The sequence below is a fragment of the Chelonia mydas genome, chromosome 3, assembly GCF_015237465.2.
Source record: "Chelonia mydas isolate rCheMyd1 chromosome 3, rCheMyd1.pri.v2, whole genome shotgun sequence".
NCBI lineage: Eukaryota > Metazoa > Chordata > Testudines > Cheloniidae > Chelonia > Chelonia mydas.
In genome coordinates, this window is record NC_057851.1 from 37,297,756 (window position 1) to 37,323,074 (window position 25,319).

At 44.0% G+C, this 25,319-nt stretch overlaps 1 protein-coding gene across 1 annotated transcript in view; it reads left to right on the plus strand.

Annotated features, from left to right (window-relative positions):
- The first annotated feature begins 170 nt into the window (after positions 1–170).
- Positions 171–25,319, plus strand: part of SH3YL1 (SH3 and SYLF domain containing 1) — a 93,917-nt gene continuing 68,768 nt past the window's right edge. The window contains exon 1 of the mRNA XM_007055660.4: positions 171–313. Within this exon, the coding sequence (XP_007055722.1) occupies position 313 (1 nt within the window). The 5' untranslated portion in view covers positions 171–312. The remainder of the gene's footprint in view (positions 314–25,319) is intronic.

Below are 25,319 nucleotides of genomic sequence, written 5' to 3' on the forward strand. Positions count from 1 at the left end.
GAAGCGGGGTGGGGAATAAAAAGAATTTAAAAATATGCTCTCAGAGTTTGGCAAAGGCAAAGGGGCCCCGACCAGCCACTCCAACCAATACACCCATCATGGCGTTGGTAGTTATGTGTGTGTGTAAAAATCAGGCACTTGAATAGACACCCCCCAGCTGCACCTGTTCCAGGTGAGCAGCTCTCAGGGGTCCTTCCTTCACCTTGCACGCATGTACGCACTCAGTGATGAGAGGTCGAGTCTGGGCCTGGCCGCGCCCTCTCTCCTCTACTGTAAAGCCGCAGCCAGGAGCCTTTGGAGGGTGTTACAGGGAGTGAGTATTGACATGCTGTGTTCTCAGAGCCGGGGAAGGGGATAACCCCATTCTGGGGAAGGATAGTGGTTCCTTGGGTCCTACCTTCCTACTTTCGCTGGTTAGATGGAGAATGAGGGCAAGACTACCCTAGGGTTGCCAGGCATCCGGTTTTTGACTGGGCTGTTAAAAGTCTGGTTGGAGGTGCAGCGGAGGCCTGGGGCTAAGGCAGGCTCCCTACCTGCCGTAGTTCTGTGCTACTGCCAGAAGAGGCCACCAGGGGCCTCTTCTGGCACTGGGGTGGCCAGGGACTGGGAGGGAATGCTCCGCAGCTCCCATTGGCCGGGAACTGTGACCAATGGGAGCTGCGGGGGACAACACCTGCGGACGGGGCAGGGTCGCCTGGCTGCACCTCCACATAGGAGCTAGAGGGGGGGACATGCTGCTACTTCTGGGAGCTGCTTAAGGTAAGTGCTGCCTGGATCCTGCACCCCTAACCCCCCTGTGATGCCCCCCTCCCCCAGCCCTGATCCCCCCCCTCCTTCCCTCTGAACCTCTTGATCCCAGCCTGCAGCACCCTCCTGCACCCCAAACCCCTCATGCCCACTCCAGAGCCCACACTCCAGTTGCAGCCCTCATACTCCCTTGTGCCCCAACCCTCTGCCCAATCCTTGATCCCCCCTCCCATCCTCCGAACCCTTCAGTCCCAGCCCTGGGCGCCCTCCTCTACCCAAACCCCTCATTCCCATCCCAGAGCCCTCACCCCCCCATGCCCGAACCCCTTCCTGCACCCCAACTCCTTCATCCCTGGCCCCACATCAGAGCTTGCACCTCCAGCCAGAGCCCTCACCCCAACTCTCTGCCCAAGCCCAGAGTCCCCTACCACACCCTGAACCCCCCATTTCTGGCCCCAGCCTGTAACCTGCACTCCCTGCCCAGAGCCTGTACCTCCTCCCACACCCCAACCCCCTGCCTTGGTCCAGAGTCCCCCTCTCATACTCCGAACACTTTGGCTCCAACCCCCCAGCCCGGAGCCCCCTCCTGTACCCCAAACTCTTCATCCCTGGCCCCACCCCAGAGTCCGCACTCACAGTCGGAGCCCTCACCCCTTCCTGCACCCCAGCCCCCTGAGCCTGCTCAGTGAAAATGAGCAAGTGAGTGAGAGCAAGGGACCGGGGGGTGGGGGCTGGAGTGACTTGGGGTGGTGCCTCGGAGGAGGGGCAGGGCAAGGGTGTTCGGTTTTGTGCGAGTAGCAAGTTGGCAGCCCTATCAGACGCCAGTCTAATGTAAGCAACGCAGTGTTTGCACTAACACTGTGTTGACCTAACTACATTGACCTAAGCGCTACACCTCTCATGGAGATGGAGTTATTAAGTTGATGCAGTTGGTGACTTACATCAGCAGGAGCAACATTGTAATATAGATGCTTACAGAGTTAGGTCGACGTAAGACAGCTTACATTGCTCTAGTGTCACCTTCGGTACTCCACGTCAACGAAAAGCACAAGGGGAATCGACGGGAGAGCATTTCCCGTAGACACACCCCAGTGAAGACACTGCAGTAAGTAGATTAGGTACGTCGCCTTCACCTACTTTATTCTCGGAACTGAAGTTGTGTAACTTGGATCGATTTTTTCCCCCTTCTCCCTCCGAAGTGTAAACCAGCCCTAAGTTAGCTGCTACTCTTGCACCAATAACTCTGTGGCCCCAGTACATCTTGGCGTGAGTGTGCCATAAAAACTCAGCTCTGGGACCTGCTGGAATGTAGATCTAGCTAGTTTTTGGTCCCCACCTTGCAAATTAGACATCTTAAATATAAAACAAATTTATCGGCTAGTGCTTCAGCAAAAACATACAAACTAAAAAGATGTTATTGCAGCTCAGTACAACAGTGAGTACTACAAAAGCCTCAGTCTGGTACTGGGATTCTAGTGGATCCTGGTGGTTTTCAAGCCTTCAGTTTTCATTGGAATGCAGAACATAGCAGATACTACTGCACTTTAAAAATCTGGCCCCAAAATACTGATCTGACATTTCGGTCCTTCCAGATTTTGGCCCCAAATTAGATATCCATATTATTGAAATGGAGAGTAAGCGTTGCTTCTACTATTTAACCAAAAAAATCTGGGCCTCAACACTTCCTGATTTAAAAAAACCCTACAAAAACTCTAATTTGACAACCGTATTATGCTGGTCCAGATAATTTTGATTGGCACCTCTTTGTCCAAATGTTGTTGCCTAAATTTAGTCATTTAGTCATTTAGTCAAAGTTGATTTTAAAAAAAGATTTCTTAAATACATTTTTCGTTATAAAAATAAACCTATTTAAAATGTGAAAACATGGCAACCTATATTAAGGACTAAATTTACTATAATCTATTAAGGTAATTTAAACTATATTTTAAAAAAGCATGCTTGCTGCTAAAGTGTTAAAGAAAGATTACTGAACTGTTGGAAATCATTGGCTAAGCACCTGGAACCAGGTTTTGGTGAACAGCTATGCCAGTTTTTGAAAGCAGTAGTCTCTTCTGCAGGTGCAGAGAGAATATTTTCTTCTTTTCAGTTTATTCAGCTAGTTCATTTCAATGATTAATTCAGTTAAAGTTGAAAAATGGACTGGGAGTTGAAAAAGAAGAAAAGCTTGTTTTCCTCTTCCAATCTGTGAATAAAAATGAGGTGTGAGAGGATGAGATCTGCTAGATTTCAAATCTTGAAGGACATGCTGACCAGAAACAACCTTCATTGCACCATGGGCTTTTGTTTGAGCTTGTGACTTGTTTACATGTTAGACTCCTTGGTCCGTGCTGGAGGTCAGACTAGATGATCACGAGGGTCCCTACTGACCTTAAAGTCTATGAGAAACAACCCATTCAATTAACCACAGATAGTACTTTATTTGTTTAAATCATTAATTAGTTTGATAAATTTAGGGTTTTCCCCCCATTTATCATGCATATTTAAGGTAGTTTAATTAACAAACAAAAAAACCATTTTACAATGCTGGTTTTGTGTATTTTTAATAGAATTTCAAATGCAGCTTGACACAAATGATAGGTAAAAATGAAATCATCAAGTAAATAAAGAACGTGTCTTTCACCATTTTCTAACATAATAAATGTTAAGATATATAATTGCTTAAATAAGGGTGTATAGCTCTAGTGTATCCTCCTTGGTAGGTATAATTTGGAACTTCTTTTTGTAAACAATGAGAATCAACTTTCTTTAGAATAATAAATAGAAAGTGTAAATGCAAAAGTATAAAATTGATTATTTAAATTAAGGTTTCCTGTCTGGTGATTTAAATTATGATTAAAATCAGTGATATAAATCAATCCATCCTGAATTTGGCATGTATTCTCCTATTCCATCAGAATAATCCAGATGTTCTCTAAGTAGCAGCTGAATTTGTGATGTTGGGATCAAAAGTTAGCTAGGTTTAGATGCCATGTCTAAGTTTTGAGGTGCTTTTATGCTATTATGTGGTGTCTGGAATCCTTTGGTGCAATAGGAACAGCTAGACTTATTCTCTATTTAAGCGGTGGAATTTCAGGGATGAAGGCCTAGATCAGTGGGAGGCAACCTGAGGCTCATCGGGGTAATCTGCTGGCAGGCCACCAGACAGTTTGTTTACATTTGCATGGCCACCTGCAGCTCCCAGTGGCCGTGGTTCGCTGTTCTCGGCGAATAGGAACTGTGGGAAGCAGTGTGGGCTGCAGGGACATGCTGGCCGCCACTTCCTGCAGCTCCCATTGGCAGGGAACAGCGAAATGCGGCCACGCAAATCTAAACAAACTGTCTGGCAGCCTGCCAGTGGATTACCCTGACAGGCCACAGGTTGCCCACCACTGGCCTAGAACCTGTAGTTTTTAGCTTTTCCCAAGATTCCGCAATTGTCAAATGGTGATGATTAATATTGGGTGCTTAAAGAGGGCACTGGGGCACCTATGGGCCCGTTCCTGTGCCTCTGTGTAATTAGGGGCCCATGATCATCTATTTTTTTTTAAATAGATGATGACTATGAAGATGGATGAAAGTTTATTTTCAACACACATAGTTTTGCGCACACTGTCATCACAGTATGCATATGTGTAACACCGACAGATCCCAGTTGTCAGTGGGCAGGATCGAACCTGGGATCTCTGAAACTAAATACATGAGTCTCTACTGCATGAGCTAAAAGCCACATGCCTTTTAGCTAAGGCTGTAGCAGACTCATTAATCTCTAAGTGGTCCCAGTACCACTAGAGGGGACAGAACACCATGCCCAGGAGGTGTGTGGGTTACATATGCACAATGGTTTCTCTGTGGTAAAAACTGTGTTGCTTTTGTGCGACAGATATCACTGTTTGAAACTACTCTGTTTATTCAGTGACGTGCTTCTGAGTTGCTCTTAATTGTAACATTTCTTTAAACTATGCTCTGTGGAGCCTCTCCTGGTTCCCCGCAGACTAAAACACTTGGAGAACCTGGTAGTGGGGAAACTGGGGGATGTGTGTGAGAATCTCTCTGACAAACTTGTTTGCAAAATATCATCACTGGATAGCCACTGAATATGAGTGGTGGGTCACGATTATTTCAACCATTTATTATATGATTCTTTTCTCTGTGATGATAGGTCGGGGTAAGATAAGGTCCATGTCTAAAGAGTAAAAATATAATTCATACCTCTGTAATACTGTGGCAAAATTCTCTGTTCTGCACCTTATGTAATTGTTTATGCTAGTGGCAAGTAGATATAAAATACTACCAGATCAGAATGGTAGTGTTTTACACCCACTTTGAATTGGTCATATGACTTCCTGGCTACACCGGAGAGAGAAAGCAGTACAGAGTCCAATTTGATCTGAGAAATAGGTTGGGTAAGCCATTTATGTTACAGCTACTTTTACAAAACAATCTCATTTACGTAAAAACATATTATCTTGCATTTTTGTTTATCCATTTTGTGTGTAGGGTTAGGGAAAGGGAAAATAATAAAAATCCTGGCTCTTGAGTTTAATAAAGTCTGAACAAATACAATTTAGATTAGATTACTCTGGTCCTTTGTTTAAAATGCTCCTTATTCCTCACCGTTCTAGTTAAAGCAAGGGTGGGCAAATTTTTTGACCTGAGGGCCCATCTAGGTATGGAAATTGCTTGGTGGGCCATGAATGCTCACAAATTGGGGGTTGGAGGGCAGGAGGACTCTGGCTGGGAGTGCAGGCTCTGGGGTGGGGCTGGGAATGGGTTGGCGGTGAAGGAGGGTGCTCTGGGTTGGGACCCAGGGGTTCAGAGGGCAGGAGGGGGATCAGGGCTGGGGCAGGAGGGTTGGGGCACGGGACGGGGTTAAGGGGGGCAGGCTCTGGGCAATGCTTACCTCAAGCAGCTCCCAGGAACAGTGGCATGTCCCACCTCCAGCTCCTACATGGAGGTGCTTTTAGCAGCAAACATGCATTGCTTGAATGTTTTTTTAATTTAATTTTTAATCATTTAATAGATTATAGTAAGCTTAGATCTTAATATAGATTGTCATAAATTTAACATCAATTTTAAATAGTTTAACGTCCTTAATTTATATTAAAAAAATTCAATTTCAACAAACATATTTTGCTTTTAAAAGAGTTTTTACTAGCCTGATTTCAGTTGTGGTTCTGTTCTGAATATTTCACTTTTAAAAATGGCATGGTCATGCTTGGTGTATGTGTTGTAATGATTTTCATATGAAACATGCTTCGTTTACAAATAAATGTTTTTTGTAACTGCCAGAGCTGCAGAGTCAACATGGGATCTTTAGAGGGAAGTTGGGCTTTATCCTTCTTTAGCCTCATCACCAGTAACAGGGCTCTGCAGGCCAAATGAGGCCTTTAGTTGCACCTGCTCAACTCCATTGCCTTCAGTGGGGCTGCACAGATGCTTCTGCATTCTTCTTAGCACAAACTGCCTGACTCACTAGTTCCTCAGGAACTTAAGGACTGTTTTCCTCATGTATTCCAGTTAATTAAAAGTGAGGAAGCATCACATAGCTGACTAGATTATACCTGAAACTTCTTCTCTGTGTGCTGTAAACATAGATTATTTTTCTTCTAAAAAAAACAAGTGCTCCGTACAGCTGCGGCTGTATCATTTTACTCTGTTCTATTATCAGCCCTCATTTAGAGAAATTATCTTTCTAGGAGAATGAGAGGAAATTCAGTCTGTTTATTTAGGGGCTTGTTTCAAGCTGTTCTGAATAGAAAAGCCACTAGGAGCTGAGATCTCCAAATAGTTTTCGTAATACTTTTTTCCTCTGGACTATAATTGTCAAGAGTCAATCAGATTTGCCTGAAAGTTTTCTCAAGGCTAATAGTATGTGGGACGAAACTAGTTACTAAGTGATGCATTATCTGGATGAGCTAATTTTCTGCCTTAAGTGAGCAAAGTAATGTAATATAAAAATCTGTATGAAAAGGATGCTAGATTATAAAAGGGTTTAATCTTCTTAAAGAAATACAAATTTTGTGTCTAAAGTATACTTTTTAAAGAGCAACTACATAATTAGTGGCAAAAACTGTAGAATTATGCAGCTGCTCACATGAAAAGGAAAAACTAGGGAAAATACAAGAGGCCAACAAAACAATGTAACATTGGAAGATAAAATACGAGACTGAGGAAACTGAATTTGTATACCGTAGTCCGGAAAACAGAAGTCTTGTGAGGGAAGGGATATTATAAGAAACTAGAAAAGAACTACGAGGTAATAGTGTAAAAGAAAATACTCACAGATGGAGAAGTTGGTAAGGGCAAGAAGCAATATACCCTAATAAAAAAAAAATGTAAACACTGTGAAAAAGTTCTTTAATAGGCAATGAAATAAACTACCAAGGAGAAGGTATTCTGCAATCACCATAAATATTTTAAAATGGATTAATAGGAAGGAAATTAGGAGTAGTGCTGAAAAGGGTAGATGGTAACTTGAGGCATTCAGTGTAACCTTTTCTGGCTCTACTGACTATGGTTCTATGAAGTGTGTGGTTTGATTCATGGTAAGAGCACCAGAACTTCTTAGTTTTGCTTTGCTCACCTAGGCCTACAGCTGTGTGGAGGTTGCAAATTTGATATCTCAAAGATTTGAAATTTGGCTTTGTCCCAAATCAGAATAAACTCAAATTTTGAAGTTCTCCACAAAAGAAAATTCCCTTCGCCCCATAGCTTTTGATTGATTGAAATGTTTCATTTTTGTTTCAATATAGTTTGTTGTAATATATAACATAATACAAAATAAAAAAGTAAAAAATATTGAATTGTTTCAGTCTGAAAATGTTGAAACAGGATGTTTTGACATTGTCAGAATATTTTTTTTTTCTGGTTTTTCTCTAACAAAATTTCAGTAAAATAAACATGATTTTGCAAAGCATTTCAATTTTGACAGAACTGCATTTGTTCACAGAAAATGTTTGTCAACATTTTTCCGACCACTTCTACCAAGCTCTAATTCAGCACAGTGTACTTAAATATGTGCATTTCTTAAAGCATCTGAGTAGCCCTATTGAAGTCAACTACGAATGTACCCAAGGTTATTCATATACTGAAGTACCATGCTGTGTCAGGATCCTAGATTACATATGACAGCAATTTTACTAAAAGTAGAACTCTAGATGGTAAATGCTTATTTTTTTTTTTTTAAATAGTCGATGTGGATTTGCATGACCGCTGTTAATGGCTTGTAGTGCTACTTCCACCATTTGAACTGAAGACTCGGTAAGGAGACTTAGATAGAAGTTCATTCTTCAGATCAAGATTAAAGAGGATAGTTCTGACTAAATCAGTTTAAAACCTTATTTAATATGCCAAATTACACACTGGGAGATGATCAGGCCATCAGATTTCTCTGTGTGAGGAAAAGATATATGAATATTCATTTGTTAGCAATAGCTATACTGTAAGTTTTAAGAGCCTTTGAACAATGCAAGGAGATAAAATAGCAAAAGTGTATGGATCAGAATCAGATCTGTTTGGACAAGAAACTTTTAAAATTATGAATACTTTAAAGACAGACTGTGGAACCCAGTGTGTCATTAGTATATCATTTTAAACTAAGGCAAGCTATGTACATTCATAACATTGAACTGGGGCCTCCAGGCCTAGTGCATTCCCTGCTGGAGGCCTCGCGGCCCTGCCTCACTCCACTGCAGAAAAGAGCAGAGAAGTCCTCCAGGTATCCTAGAGTGGCGGCAGGGGAGCAGCCAATCAGAGGGGCTGCTAGAGTGACCAATCAGGGCCCAGAAGGGCCTTTTAAAAGGAAGCAGAAGAGGCAGAGCAGTTAGTTGCTGCCTGGAGCTCAAAGAGGGAGGACCAGGTGCCTGGCTGGCTGGAAGAGCAGCAAGAGCAGGGACAGCTCATTGCAGGCAGACTGAGCCTAGGGGCCTGAGCCCAGAACCTAGCCAGACCGGATGAGGGTACTGTGATGGGCCCTGCTGGTCTGGTTGAAGACTGAGTCCAGGCGAGGACTGCCGAAAGGACACCAACTGACGCTACTGACACGGGCCCCTGTTGGGCCGTCAAAGAAGGCAAGGCCATATGAGAGAACTAGAGACTATACCGCGGAAGGGGAGTCAGTGAGTGTGACTTGGCTGGAGGGCTGAGTTGATGAAGATCTGCCGAACAACCATCGGCCAGAAGGGTGCGCTCAAGATGTGGGTGTCACCCCATTGTAAGAACTGAAAGAAAAGCTGGCTCATACCCAATCAGGGTGGGGTTGCCTGCAAGAGGTGGGTGCCGCCCCGCTCAAAAACGAGTGATTTCAGGCACGTATCTGCCAGAGAGGGGCTGTTCATGAGAGGTGGGTGCAGACACCATTACAAACATAAATTTTAAAATGAAGATTAGAGTGGGGAAACATAAATGGCTGGAATCCTATAGTCAGTGAATCATTTTAAAGATCATTGTTACAACCTGGACTTAATCGTCTCTTCTGGACGGACTCCAGAGTGTTGTATACGCACTACCATAATACAATTAATAATAATGCTTCATTCAAAACTGGGACAGGTTCATGTGATTCACAATTCTACTGATCAGGTGTATTTGCTTGGGAAAACAGTGGCGAACCACACTTGTCTTGATTTTGAAAATTAAGACACTTCAGAGTGTTTGAATGAAGTTCCTTTGGTGCCATTTATTCAACAAATTACTATTAAGTAGAATTAATTTTAAAAAATTAAAGGTATGATGCTAGGTATGATACCTCCTGTCGTTAAATCTACTACCAAAGCAAAACAGTTACCTGCTATACAGGGAATCCTCAGACTTACAACACAGCGCAATTCTGAGGAATGAATTGTAAGTTGAAACATAAGTCAAAACCACTTTCCCTGTAGGAATCCATGGTATAAAGGGGGGGGATTCACTGTTTTCACCACAATAACCCAGATTTTTGTACTAAATGAATTATTGATGACTGATGTAGCAACATCAATGTATTTATTTGTTAAACAGCATTCAAATAAACATATAAAATCACACATGCTTTGACTTTCCAGAACTTTTTGAAGGGCTTTTGGCTGAGGTCTTCTCTGGAGTCTTCTCTGCAATCTTAAAGAAAGTGTTCAAGGAAGTTTGGACAGATGTTCTCCTCTTCGCCTTGTGAATTTCTCTGTAGCAGTTGTATATGTTGGATATGCCCCTATTTGCAGATGCACTAAGTTAAATGTTGGGGACATGTTCCTCAAACAGGGACATGGCAGCTTCCAAATGTTGAAATGCCTTAGCCAACACTTTTGTTTCAAGACTTTACTGGCAGGAGTCTCAGCAGTGGGTGCATCTTCTTCCTCTGCCACCTTCTGCTTTTCCAATTCAGTGAGGTCCTCATTAGTTAATTTGAGTTTAAAGTCACCTTCAGTATTTACACTGAGCAAAAGAGTGAGCCTATCCTTACCAGCTTTTAACCCTAACATGGATTTCTCCTCTTTGGTTATGTAGGCTCTTGACAGCATTCTTTTCCAAAAGAGCCCAGTTTCGTCAATATTAAAAACTTGACAAGCACAATAGCCGCCCTTCTCAATGATTTTAGCCAATGTATCAGGAAAAGCATGAGCTGCCTCCTCATCAGCACTGGCAGCTTTGCCTGAGACCCTGATGTTGTGCAAATTGGCCCTGGCTTTAAAATGCATAAACCAGTTCCTGCTTGCATTAAAGGGCTTGTGAGTAGAACTCTTCCCCCTGTTTTCTCTTCAGCTCTTCATAAAGACTTCTAGCCTTTTCCTGAATTATGCCTAAGCTCACAGGAGCTTGGTGTTGATTTTGATCCTCCAGCCAAACAATTAACAGTTTCTCAACCTGAGCAATGAGTCCAACACGCTGCTTAGTTATCACAGTTGACTGCATAGGAGCCAAACCCTGGACATGTTCCTGAATTCTAACCTTGTCTTTCAGGGTGGTCATGATAGTTGTTTGTGGGATATCCAAAGCTCTGCTGATTTCAGTTGCTGTCTCCCCTTTTCCGGATCTCTTGACATCCATTTTTGTTTCCATAGTAATTGTTTTCTGTTTCTCAGAAGAAGAATCATAGAATCATAGAATATCAGGCTTGGAAGGGACCTCAGGAGGTCATCTAGTCCAACCCCCTGCTCAAAGCAGGACCAATCCCCAACTAAATCATCCCAGCCAGGGCTTTGTCAAGCCTGACCTTAAAAACTTCTAAGGAAGAAGATTCCACCATCTCCCTAGGTAACGCATTCCAGTGTTTCACCACCCTCCTACTGAAAAAGTTTTTCCTAATATCCAACCTAAACCTCCCCCACTGCAACTTGAGACCAATACTCCTCATTCTGTCATCTGCTACCACTGAGAACAGTCTAGATCCATCCTCTTTGGAACCCCCTTTCAGGTAGTTGAAAGCAGCTATCAAATCCCCCCTCATTCTTCTCTTCCATAGACTAAACAATCCCAGTTCCCTCAGCCTCTCCTCGTAAGTCATGTGCTCCAGCCCCCTAATCATTTTTGCAAAAAGAAAAGGAGTACTTGTGGCACCTTAGAGACTAACCAATTTATTTGAGCATGAGCTTTCGTGAGCTCAAATAAATTGGTTAGTCTCTAAGGTGCCACAAGTACTCCTTTTCTTTTTGTGAATACAGACTAACACGGCTGTTACTCTGAAACCTAATCATTTTTGTTGCCCTCCGCTGGAAGTTTTCCAATTTTTCCACATCCTTCTTGTAGTGTGGGGCCCAAAACTGGACACAGTACTCCAGATGAGGCCCTCACCAATGTTGAATAGAGGGGAACGATCACATCCCTCGATCTGCTGGCAATGCCCCTACTTATACATCCCAAAATGCCATTGGCCTTCTTGGCAACAAGGGCACACTGTTGACACATATCCAGCTTCTCGTCCACTGTAACCCCTAGGTCCTTTTCTGCAGAACTGTTGCCTAGCCATTCGGTCCCTAGTCTGTAGCAGTGCATTGGATTCTTCTGTCCTTGTTGAACCTCATCAGATTTCTTTTGGCCCAATCCTCTAATTTGTCTAGGTCCCTCTGTATCGTATCCCTACCCTCCAGCGTATCTACCTCTTCTCCCAGTTTAGTGTCACGTGCAAACTTGCTGAGGGTGCAATCCATACCATCCTCCAGATCATTTATGAAGATATTGAACAAAACCGGCCCGAGGACCGACCCTTGGGGCACTCCACTTGATACCGGCTGCCAACTAGACATGGAGCCATTGATCACTACCCATTGAGCCCAACAATCTAGCCAGCTTTCTATCCACCTTATAGTCCATTCATCCAGCCCATACTTCTTTAACTTGCTGGCAAGAATACTGTGGGAGACCATGTCAAAAGCTTTGCTAAAGTCAAGGAATAACACATCCACTGCTTTCCTCTCATCCACAGAGCCAGTTATCTCGTCATAGAAGGCAATTAGATTAGTCAGGCATGACTTGCTCTTGGTGAATCCATGCTGACTGTTCCTGATCACTTTCCTGTCCTCTAAGTGCTACAGAATTGATTCCTTGAGGACCTGCTCCATGATTTTTTCAGGGACTGAGGTGAGGCTGACTGGCCTGTAGTTCCCAGGATCCTCCTCCTTCCTTTTTTAAAGATTGGCACTACATTAGCCTTTTTCCAGTCCTCCGGGACTTCCCTCCGATCGCCATGAGTTTTCAAAGATAATGGCCAATGGTTCTGCAATCACATCCGCCAACTCCTTTAGCACTCTCGGATGCAGCGCATCCAGCCCCATGGACTTGCGCTTGTCCAGCTTTTTTAAATAGTCCCGAACCACTTCTTTCTCCACAGAGGGCTGGTCACCTCCTCCCCATGCTGTGCTGCCCAGTGCCGTAGTCTGGGAAACATCACCTGCACCAGATTTATGCTCTTCTGCCATTTTTAAAAAAAAAAAATTAGAACCACAAAGAACAGCAACTGGGTGTTTTAAGTCAGGCTGGACAGCAAGGCAGACTGCTCAGAATGCCACCAAGGCAGGCTGGGCAGACAGGCAGCAAGGCAGGTGACTGCTCAGAATGTCGGCAACATACTACGCAGAATTGGGCTTGCTTTTTACAGAGTTGCTTGTAAATAACTTTGTGGTCACATTATAATGAATGGAACTGGAAGGGGGTCCCTTGCAGTCCCTTGTCTGATTGGCTTCCACAGCCAGGGTAGCTTGTTGCTGGGTAGCCTTGCTGCTTGTTTTTGATTGGCTGAGCCCAGGCCTGGGAGCTAGTCAGAAAGCTTGAACAGTTAAACCAGTGATTGGCTGAGGCTTAGAATGTGATGTGTGCTGTTCTCCCTGCTGGCTTTCGTCATAAGGGCGACACAAGCGTCGTGGGGCAAACGGGCAATCAATTGAAAAGCATTGTAAGTGGCGTCCGGCATAAGTCGGGCGTCGTAAGTCTGAGGACTCCTTGTATTGTGCATACATTTACGAAATCTCCAGAACTCCACTGAGGAGAAAATGTAGAACGATAAATTGTCAGTGACGGTAACTCTGATGATCCTGGGGTGTAATCAAGACCAGTAAGGGGTTGTCACCATTTACCCTGGAATCCTGGGTGCCTCACAATGCTTTGCTACTGGAGCTCCCAGCCTGGGCCACTCACAACGGGCTTACAAGCTTGCAGGTCACACCCCGCGTGTCTGTGTGCTTAGACCAGAGGTTTTCAAACTGGGGTGCACCCTCCTGGGGGGCATGGAGGAACATTTGGGCGGGGGGGGGGGCGAGTGGCAACACCAGGTGGCTAATGTCAAGCCCACATGGCGGGGTCCAGGGCAGCCTCCATGGGGGGCAGGGAGTGAGCACTCTGTTACACCCTGACACCCCAATATTTGCCACTGTCATGTAATTAGCATATGTCGTGTACAAAGTATGCCTTGTGAGGTGTCAGTCTAAAAGTCTTGATCTGCTAGAAAGTAATATCTCGTTGGATTGTATGTGCTATCGTCATGTGCAAAGTTATGAAGTTTGGCTATGTTTGTGTTGCTAAAACATGTCCTGAGGTTGAAAACACCCACAAGCAGCCTTTCGGGTCTGACAGTAAAAAGGCCAAACAATGTTAATGGCTTATTGAGGAAATGCACACAAGCACAAGAATTATCCAAGGTACTGTGTTACATAGAAACAGTAATCTCCGAGATAGCACTACACAGTGGGAACTGTTTGACCCAGGTCACAGCAAAAAGAGTTTTCTAGCAAGTGGGGAGAAGATATAAAAGGGGAAAAATAACATTATGGGAGGACCTTGCTCTCCCTGCAACAACGCACCTGGAAACACCAGAGGAACAAAGACTGAACTGTGGGAAGTGATGGTCCTAGACTGGAAGGATTTTTAGCCTGTGTACGAAAACGTGAGAAAGCCAACGCAACTTGTGCCTTAAGAATCTCCCAGCCTGTTTATAACTCAGAGTGAGAATTTGCTAATTTATATTTTACCTATTTAGTATGTGAAGCTCAGTTTGTGTTTTTTGCTTATTTACTAAGGTAATCTGCTTTGATCTGTTTGCGATCACCTATAATTAAAGTTTACCTTTTGTAGTTAATAAACTTATTTCTTGTTTATAACAACCCAGTTTGTGCAATTCATATCTGTGGGGTGGCAAGAAGCTGTGCACATCTCTCTCCACATTGGGGGATAGGGTGAATTTTTATGAGCTTGTGCTGTGCAGATTTTTCTATACAGTGCAAGACTGTATTATTTTGAGTTTATCTCCCAAAAGGGGTGTGCACGTGAGTGCTGGGTGAGTCCCCTCACACAGAGCTGACTTCAATCTGTATCTGCAGCTGGGTGTGGCCCTACCTGTGTGTGTGTGTGTGCGTGCGCGCGCGCGTGCGCACACAGGCTGGAGAGCCTAATTCAGCAAAACAGGGAGAGGGAATCCAGGCTGGTGGAGCAGGAGAGGCTCCATGAAACCTCAGTACCTCAGGTGGCATCCCAGACAGAGGGGTCTAACCCGTCACAGTGGCGTAGTCGAGCAGGGTAATGTGCACAGCTTATTGCTCTGAAACACTAGTGGTGATTTTAAATGTGTTGGCTAGAGAACAGACAAAGTGGTTACTGGTTAGTTGTTTTTCTGTTTGCTTATTTCGGGCAAGAGAAATAGGAACAGGAAAATGAGTGAAAGTGTGTAATTCTACAGAGTACCTGACATATAACTGCCCCAAATTGAAGGAAAATAAGCGCCCACCCTGTCTCCTGTTGGCTCGGTTGTCCTCAGCCCCAAAGTCTCGGAGTGTACCCCCACAACTTATCACACCTGCATGGTGGACATCAGACCTGGTGAACCAGACAAGGAACACATTAATGTTGTCAAGACTGATGTCACAGAGTGCCTGGGTTGGAGGGATACTGGGGCCCAGTTCTCTCTGGTTTGTCCCAGTGTGGTCCCAGAGGCTAGTATTTTACCAGGGCAAATGGCCAGCATTAACAGGGTGGGGCCGGAAAGGTTCTGCGTACCAAAGGTTTGTGTGGAGTGGGAAGGTTTGGAAGGTGATTTACTTGTAGGGATGCTAGATGGCATCCCGGTAGACATGTGGGTAGGGAATGATTTTTTCCACAAGGCCAGGGCTGTTGGTGTGGTAACTTGCAGCATGAAGGAGTATTGTCTAGGGTCCTTGAAGGGGGGAGGAGAATGTATTACCTGTCAGAGAGAAGGCTGTTCCAGCTGGTGGTTGCAAGCCTGTCACAACTAAACCAGGGATAGATCCTGCTCTAGGAAGCAGGGAGGTGTGTGTCTTGGAGAGGAGCCCGGAGAATGGTGTTGGAATCTTAGAATCCACAGAGGAGGTGGGTGAGGGTTCCACTGGCACTACAGGACGGCAGCGTGCTTCCAGGTGTGGGAGAGGCGGAGTCAGGCCTCTGGCCAACTGAAAGCAACAGGTCCCCAGGCCAGGTGGCAGGAAAGAGTTCAGTGTCTGAGGACATTATCCCAAGTATTAGCTGTTGGGAATGTGCAGCTAAGCAAAAGGCAGACCCCTCCCTATGCAGCATAAGGAAGTGTGTCCTAGAAGGAACTCTAGGAAGGGAGCAGGGAAGGGGAGAAGTTTTTTGAAGAGGAAGAGAAACTGTATAGAGAGGCTCCTGTGGGAAGGAACAGAGGCCCCAGGCAACCCTTTAAGCAGTTGGTTGTACCCAGCCAGCACACAGGGGCAGGGGAGGGAATTAATGCTGGTAGCACATGATGGTCCTTTTGCTGGTCACTTCGGGGTACAGAGGGCTTATGACAGTCTAAGGAGGAATTTCTCCTGACCAGGATGATGTGAGATTATTTCAGGGCTTGGGTGGTGTGTTAGGGGATGAAAAAACCTGTAGGACCCCAGAAAGCTCCCCTGCGTCCCTTACCTGTCATACAGGAGGCATTCCTGAGGGTGACAATGGACATGGTGGGTCCTATGCCATGTGTTACCAAATATGCCCATTACTTTGGGGTATGCTCATTTATTAGGGTTACTCTTCAGGCAGGGGGGAGGGAGGGTTCTGTAATTCTATTAATGTACTGCTTATGTCACTTGTGTTTTCCTATGGAGCTCTACTCGTTCCTTCTGCAAGTCCCTGCAGGATAGCTCCATTGGGAGGGACCTAGGTTCCCCAGAGCTGGGTTCCTTCAGTCCTAGAACTAGATGAGCGCGCGCGCACACACACACTCACTCTCTCTCACTCTCTCTCACTCTCTCTCTCTCTCTCTCTCTCTCTCTCTCTCTCTCTCTCTCTCTCTCTCTCTCTCTCTCTCTCTCTCTCTCTCTCTCTCTCTCTCTCTCTCTCTCTCTCTCTCTCTCTCTCTCTCTCTCTCAACAGAGCACGTCGGAGCGGACTGGGTCAATCAGCACTCTCAAGCTGATACCCTCATATGTCCCTGTACTCAATGGGCTGGGTGTGGTGTTTAGATGTTGCTTGTAATTCTTAGAATTGGGAGCACTGGCTGTTGGGAGTCTGAAAGGACAGGAAGGAGGGGGGAGGAGTTGAGAGGCTGGGAGAAAGTTTACAGAGGGTGCAGCAGCAGCTTGGTAAAGAGGTTTCCACTTTAACAATAAATTCCTGTTGAAGCTTGTTAGTACCTCGCCTGGTTGATACAACATTTTGGCGACGAGGATGGATCTTCTGCCTCTGAACCCACCTGCACCCTTTCTGCAAAGCCCTGGTGAGCCTCCAGTTGCTTTACTACCTGGATCCATATGTTTGAGACTTCTCTGCTTGCAATCAGTGCTACAGAGATTTTTGAAGTAAGAAAGTGTGCTCTGCTAATCCACTGCCTTGGAGCAGAAGAGCAGTGTATATTTTACACTTTTCCCCTTGGAGATGATAAATATGAGACTGTACTCACTGCATTAAAGAATTTTTTTGTGCCAAAAGTGAATGTAGTAGCTAATCGCTACAGATTTCGCCACTGTGAGCAGAAACCAGGGGAAACTATAATGCCATATATTGCTTCCCTGAGGAGTCTGATTGTAATTTGTGACTTTGGGAATATAACAGATGAGATGATTAGAGACCAGCTCATTGAGAAAACAACCATGCTTCGTGTAACAGAACACTTACTTCTAGAACCACAACTTACACTAGAAAAAGCAATAAACATTGCTACTCAGATTGAGTCAGCTATAGCTGAAGCCAAAATAATGAGCATGAATACAGGAGGCACAGTCCAGGCTGTGACTCCTTTGCAGAAAAGTTCACTACCACTGCAGACACACAATTGCAAGAGGAAAACTAATGAAAAACCACCGAATCAGAAAATTCAAAATACAGTAAAAGCATGTTTTCGCTGTGGATCCCCACAACACCGTGCAAGCTACACAGGATGTCCAGCAAAAGTAGCTCAGTGCAATAATTGCAAAAATATTGGTTATTTTGCTAAAGTATGTCGCAGCAGCCAGTCCAATCAACAGGTGCATGCAGTTACAATACCAGATGTTACTGTGCTGAGTGTGGACAAAATCACTACTGCACATATTCCGGAACAGATAAAGTGCACGGTAAATGTTTCCGCCATACCCTCAGGCAAACCACACTCTATTCAGCTAATGTTGGACACTGGCTCAGCAGTATCTACGCTACCTGATTCCATCTATCTGCATTACTTTAAAGATGTGCATCTTACTGAACTCAAACTTCACTTGGTGTGCTATTTGAAAAACCATATTCCAGTACATGGCTGCCTGCCAGCAATAGTTGCTTTTGGTGATTGCTGTGTAACTGCATAGTTCTACATTGTCCACAAAGGCACTCCTATCCTTGGCAGAGATTTATTGGCTGCTCTAAATCTCAGGGTAGTTAATGGACGAATTGATCTTCCTCAGCAAAGCTCTCTTGCGGTACACACACCAGTTTCAGGTGGGACCCAACACCAGGTTGAGGAGAAACTCGGCTGTGCTTATGGCTTTCTGCATAAAGTTAAAATGCGGAATAATGTGATGCCTGTACGACAGAAATTACGGCGCTTACCATTTTCAGTCAGGGAAGCTGTTTCAGAGGAACTTAGAAAACTTGTTCAAGAGGACAATATTGAAGAGATTAACTCCTTGGAATGGGTTTCACCCATAGTAGTGACGCAAAAGAAAGGTGGAGGCATTCGCCTTTGTGTGGACTTAAGGGAGCCAAATAAAGCTATTGTGATTGACAGCCTCCTCTTCCTCACCTAGAAGTATTTGCAGAACTTCATGGAGCAAAGATGTTTTCTACTCTTGATTTGCAGAGCACATACCACCAGGTTATGTTACATGAAGATAGCAGAGACCTCACAGCATTTATTACACATGAGGGACTATTCTGTTTTAAATGTGTTCCATACGGTCTCGCATCAGCCTCAAGTGCCTTCCAAAAAATGATGTAATTGATTTTTGAAGAATCAACATGGAGTTCAGTGCTATTTGGATGATATTATCATGTTTGGAAATACTTCGGAGGAGCATGACAATAACCTGCAGTCTGTACTAAACTGCATCAGCAAAGCAGGCCTCAAGCCCAATGGTCCAAATGCAAATTTAGACAAACTAAACTCTCCTTTCTGGGGCATACAATTTCACAGGCTGGACTAAAACCTGATCCGGCTCATATCCTGGCAATTTCAAATGCTGCTCCTCCAACAGATTTGCAAACCTTACGTTCCTTCTTGGGTCTTACCTCCTGGTATGGAAAATTCATTCCCAATTATGCTTCTGTCATTGAACCATTATGAGAATTACTACGGGGAAGTTCAACCTTAGTGTGGACAATGGATGAACAAGCTAGTTTTGAAACGGTGAAAGACTTGATTGTACATAGTCCAGTACTTGCACTCTTCGGGCCTGCATTGCCCACAATTGTAACTACTGATGCTTCTGATTATGGACTTAGGGCTGTCCTCACACAACTTCATGAGGACAACACAGAGAGGCCTGTTGCGTTTGCTTCAAGGACACTAAGTAATGTTGAGAGAAAATATTCTAAAGTCAAAAAAGAAGCGCTTGTGTCTGGTCTATTGAAAAATGGCTGGTTGATACAACACTGGGTAAAGCAGCACCTTTAAGCTGTCACCCTTATGTGCCCCTGGTCTCAATCGGCTGAGATGAACAGCACTTTCATCTGCCCCCCCAACCCCCACCCCTTATATGCCACAGGTTTAAAACGTCCCTCTCCCACTTTCACATTACAATTGTACTGGTAGTAACCCACTTGATGAGCAAACCCCACAGTATTTTTGGGCACTACAAGGATCCTTAGCTTAGGTAAAGGAAGTGTTGCTGCAGAATAAATGGAGGAAGCTAAAAACACAAGAGTAAAGTTCAGAGAGAGAGAAGCAACCAGCTTAACCAGAATATTTATTTACTGAATAATAGTGATAACTACACAAGGAGGGCTAAACCAACATAACATACATTATTAAAGGTTAATACCTAAGGTAGAAAGGAAAACACAGAGAGAGAGAGAACGGGATCTCAACCACTCCACGAGGCTTGAACTGGTTGGGGTTCCCAGGTAATGGTGGTAGCTCAGGGTCTTGAGTGCTGGAGACAGGCAGAGCCCCCAGCACAATCAGTCAGGAGAAGATGAAGTCCCAGTGGAATTGATGCATAGTTTGGATCTAAGCACCCGAACACTCACTTGGGCATAGGTAGGGGTTTTTGTAGAGAAAATACAATGGTTCAAGGGAGAACACGAGATTTGTTTATGGGTAAACTGATGATTTAAGGGTTTTCTTTAGGCTAGACAATAGGAGCTGATCACTTTTGGCTATGGGTGGTGGTTTCTTCCAGGGAGCTCACAATGCAGGTATTTTCCACTGAATGCATCCGACGAAGTGAGCTGTAGCTCACGAAAGCTTATGCTCAAATAAACTAGTTAGTCTCTAAGGTGCCACAAGTACTCCTTTTCTTTTTGAGAATACAGACTAACACGGCTGCTATTCTGAAACAGTGCATCTAGGCTGCTTCAGTATTTTGGATATCAGTCAAGGATTTGTTGGTCTGATAATTGCTGAGCTGGGTGTCTGCAGACATAGGTTCATTAACATTTGGAGCAGAGATTCCCAGGATGCAGTATGTCCCTGCTTTTCTGATCCCAGAGTTCATTGCGGTTCTCTGTGCTTCATTCTGTATGCAAATTGAGATGTCTTAATCTTGTCACCCTTGTCAGGAGTGGTCTAGGTGTGTCTCCCAACGCCCTTCACTGCTCTCTGCAAGTTTTTTTTCTCTGATGGGTTTTGGTTTAAACAGAGGCTGGTATGGGGGGTGTCTTTCATGAGTCAGACAGGCTGGATACTGCACCCTGGTTCCCCAAGAACACAGAGCTGACTGTTATTACATACCCCACTCGGAGAGGGAACAAGTATATCTTGGGGTGGTGGATTTTACCACTAGATACCCTGAGGCGGCCGCTCTTTCTAATATAGAAGCTGAGACAGTTGCAAGAGCCCTACTCACTATATTTAGCAAAGTGGGCTTCCCTAAGGAGATTTTGTCTGATTGGGGGGTAAGCTTTTGTCGCAGTTATTCAACGAGTGTGAAACAACTTAAGACTGCCCCCTATCACCCCCAGGCCAGTGAGTTGGTGGAAAGGTTCAATGGGATCCTAAAATCCATGCTGGGAATGTATGCCAAGAAAAGGGACAAGTTGTTGCTTACAGGGAGATACCCCAAGAGTCCACAGGATTGTCTCCATTTGACCTATATGGGAGAAAAGTGAGGGGACCCCTTGATCTCATTAAAGACACATGGGACGGGTACGGCAAGGTGTTTTCCAACAAGCCAGGGAGAATGCACTTGCTGTCCCATAAAATCCTCAACAAAGGGATACAACCCCTCCCTTCCAGACCTTACAGGGCCACTGGCAAGGTGAAAGAGCAAATTCATACAGAGATACAGAACATGTTGGACCTGGGAATAATTAGGGAATCTGACAGTTTGTGAGCATCCCCTCTGCTCTTGGTTCCCAAAAGAGATGGCACTGTAAGATTTTGCGTGGACTATAGAAAACTTAATGCTGCTACTGTAACAGACATGTACCCCATGCCAATAATTGATATGCTTGATGTGCTGAGCCAAACCAAATACCTCAATACTTTTGATTTAACTAGAGGTTACTGTCAGAGCCCTCTGGAGGAGGAGGAGGCAGAGCAAAAGTCTGCTTTTATCACTGATATAGGGCTCTATGAATTCAGTGTTAACCTTTGATTTGGTCATCACTGGTGCAACCTTCCAGAGACTGGTCAACAAAGCGTTAAATGGTATACAGAGCTTTGCAAGGGCACACACTGATGACATAGCTGTATTCAGCAACGTGTAGGACAACCACAAGAAGCACCTGGGGGTTGTGCTATCAAAGCTCAGAGGCTGGTCTAATCATAAAATCCTCTGTCGGTGATTCTCAAACTTTTGTATCGCTATACTCATTGGTGTCTGTAGCTTCTCTGAATTAGGCCGGGTCTACACCGGGGGTGGGATCGATCTAAGTTACACAACGTCACCTATGTGAATAACGTAGCTGAAGTCGGCATACTCAGTTCTACTTACTGCGGTGTCTTCGCTGCGGTAAGTCGACAACTGACACTCTCCCGTTGACTCCGCCTGAGCCTCTCGCCCTGGTGAAGTACTGGAGTCAATGGGAGAGCGCACGGTGGTTGATTTATCGCGTGTAGTCTAGTCTAGACGCGATAAATCAACCCCCACTGGATTGATCGCTGCTCATCCATCCAGCGGGTAATGTAGACAAACCCTTAGTATCAACTACGTATTCCACTAAATGCTGTTAGCTCGTTTTTCTAGGTACTTAGTGAAATTTAAATAATTATTGGTTTTTGATAGCTGATACTCAGTCATTTCTCTGTTCTCTTGTGTCTTGAATCCAAACTCAGAGACTTTTCCAACTATACTCTTCCAAGTTGACTTATTGTGCGTACAAGATTGTGACACAAAACCTTGTCTGCATCTCTTCTTACATCTCCCATCTCCTGCATAAACTGTACTTATTTCTGTTGAGTCAAGTTTTGAGAAATCTATCATATTTGTTTACCCATTGGTTCATAGATTTATAAAATTGGGATTAGTTTTAGATCAGAATTAGTTTTTAAAGAATTTAATAACTTTTGTACATACTACACCTCGCTCAGACAATTATGCAAAATATTTTTTGCTCTGTATTCAAATATTCAGTCAACACTATGTTACTTCTAGAATCTAAATGAGAGGCTCATGCACTTTATTTATAAGCTTTCAAATTAAGTAGTTAATCAATTTTCATATGATATTCTCCTTTGCAGTATGTGGTGCTGACTCTCATGGGCTCTGTCTTATTTCTTCTTCATCAAGCGACTATGTAAATGAAACTTGGCCCCATTGGGCATTCCCTGATCATGGCATTCCAAATCCATAAGTTGGTAAATCCTCTAGATGGAAATTGTCTTACTGCTTTTTGCTATGTCTCTTTCTTGAATGCTGGTGGAATACAAACCAACCAATTATGTATCTATTAATGCAAGGCATGCTTAAAAGCTAATAGTGAAGAATGTGCAATGAAGAGAGAGGCTACTGTACAATTCATATTATACCACCAGAGTGGTACAACATGCTGACTAGAGAAATAAGTAAAAGTTCTATAAAGTCGTCTTATAAAGTATTTATATTTAGGAACAAAAATTTTTATGGTAGCATAATACCAACAGATCCCAGTCATCACTGGCCAGGATCAAACCTGGGACTTATGGAGCTTAAAGCATCAGCCTCTACTGCATGAGCTACAAGACATGCCTCTCTTAGTTGAGGCTGTAGCAGACTCATCAATCTCTAGCTGCCAGTAGAGGAGGACAGAGTGCCACACCAAGCAGGCATGGGTTACAGTAGCATGATATGTTGTAGTTTATTATATAGCAAAATATATTCTAAACTTCTTTGAGCAAATTCAAGTAAAAATCATTAGTTTTCAAATTACAATGGAGTCCTATGAAAACTGTGGGACTAGGAACTAATATGGAGCAATATAATATTATTTGTATTGTAGTAACTTTTAGAAGTCCCAATTAGGATTGGTTCCCCATTGTCCTTGGCATTATATAAATGGGGTAGAAGAACATTTTTTGTCCCAAAGAACTTCAGTGTAATCCTCAATCAGTTCTATTATTCCTATATAGTGCTTGGACAAACACTGATGGGTTTTTTTTATAAGACAAATGTCTGTTTCCTGGGTTTCTTTCCTATTTTTTTGGTCTATCTTTCATATTGTGCAAAAGTAGTCAGATCTGTAAGAATTACTTGCTCTGTCTCAGATTGTGTCTGAGCTTTTCCATTATGAAAATATGCTATACTCTCCTGAACTACAAGATACTATCAAGGGATTCTTTCCTCTTTCAGAATTCTTCTAGGGCAGGGGTTCTCAAACTGGGGTCAGGATCCCTCAGGGGGTCACGAGGTTATTACGTGGGGGGTCACGAGCTGTCAACCTCCACCCCAAACCCCACTTTGCCTCCAGCATTTATAATGATGTTAAATATATTAAAAAGTGTCCTTAATTTATAAGGGGGGGGGGGGTCACACTCAGAGGCCTGCTATTTGAAATGAGTCACTAGTAAAAAAGTTTGAGAGCCACTGTTCTAGGGCACACCTTAATGTTATCAAGTGTGGTCCAAACTTGTGTTTATAGAATTCAAACATAAATCAAAACTGTTTTAAGAGACCTAATACTTTATTTTGATTGCAAAGGCACTCACTGTACTTTCCTTGTTGAAACTATTGATAGCATTGCCTGTGTTCAGTAGCATAGGCACACAGGAATTTTCACACTTAGTCAGGCTACCAGTCCAGTCCACTTCTTCTGAAACTTCAGTGTCTAACAGTACATCATCTTTATTATCAAAAAAGGGCGAGTCCAGAGTAGGTATTGTCTTAATATTCTCAGTGGTGAAGACTGATGCAAAGAAATCATTGCCAGCAGATCGAGGGACGTGATCATTCTCCTCTATTCGACATTGGTGAGGCCTCATCTGGAGTACTGTGTCCAGTTTTGGGCCCCACACTACAAGAAGGATGTGGAAAAATTGGAAAGCGTCCAATGCAGGGCAACAAAAATGATTAGGGGACTGGAACACATGACTTATGAGGAGAGGCTGCGGGAACTGGGATTGTTTAGTCTGCGGAAGAGAAGAATGAGGGGGGATTTGATCGCTGCTTTCAACTACCTGAAAGGGGGTTCCAAAGAGGATGGCTCTAGACTGTTCTCAGTGGTAGCAGATGACAGAACAAGGAGTAATGGTCTCAAGTTGCAGTGGGGGAGGTTTAGGTTGGATATTAGGAAAAACTTTTTCACTAGGAGGGTGGTGAAACACTGGAATGTGTTACCTAGGGAGGTGGTAGAATCTCCTTCCTTAGAAGTTTTTAAGGTCAGGCTTGACAGAGCCCTGGCTGGGATGATTTAGTTGGGGATTGGTCCTGCTTTGAGCAGGGGGTTGGACTAGATGACCTCCTGAGGTCCCTCCCAACCCTGATATTCTATGATTCCTTTTTCCCTCTTATCCCAGGTGAGCCAGAGCAGATGCCCTGATTCTTTTGCAGGTCCCTTTTCTTTTGACATACTTAAAGAACCTCTTGTTTGTTTTGGCATCTTGTTACACTTCGATGCATCCCAGAATAGCAGTCCAAAAAAGAAGCAAGATACACAAGTAGTTTGTCAATCAAAACATGTAATAACCTTGAATCGGTTAGGTCAGGAATAGTTTGAACAAAACGTAAGTGAACAGCAGATACGTAGCAGCAGGCCTTGAGTAGCTACACACACCCAGTGCAATGCACACATACAACCTTGAACAGGAACACTGAATTCAGAGAGCAGGAACGGAAAGACAATACACATGCCAATCATGACAATTTCCTTTCTTTCTCCTGAAAAGTTCAGCAGTAGTGGCCGGAGGCACTAGGTGATCCTGTGGCCACAAGTTAAACCTCTAATGCAGCTCAAGGAGTGGATGCTGTTGCTATGGTGTAACTTCCCCAACTGGCCATATGACAGAATCATATGCAAAAGGAGTATCCTCTTCCCTATCTGTTCCCCTTTCTGCAGACAGCATATTTTGCTGCTTAAATGCAATCACCACACTCCACCTGCAGCCTGCA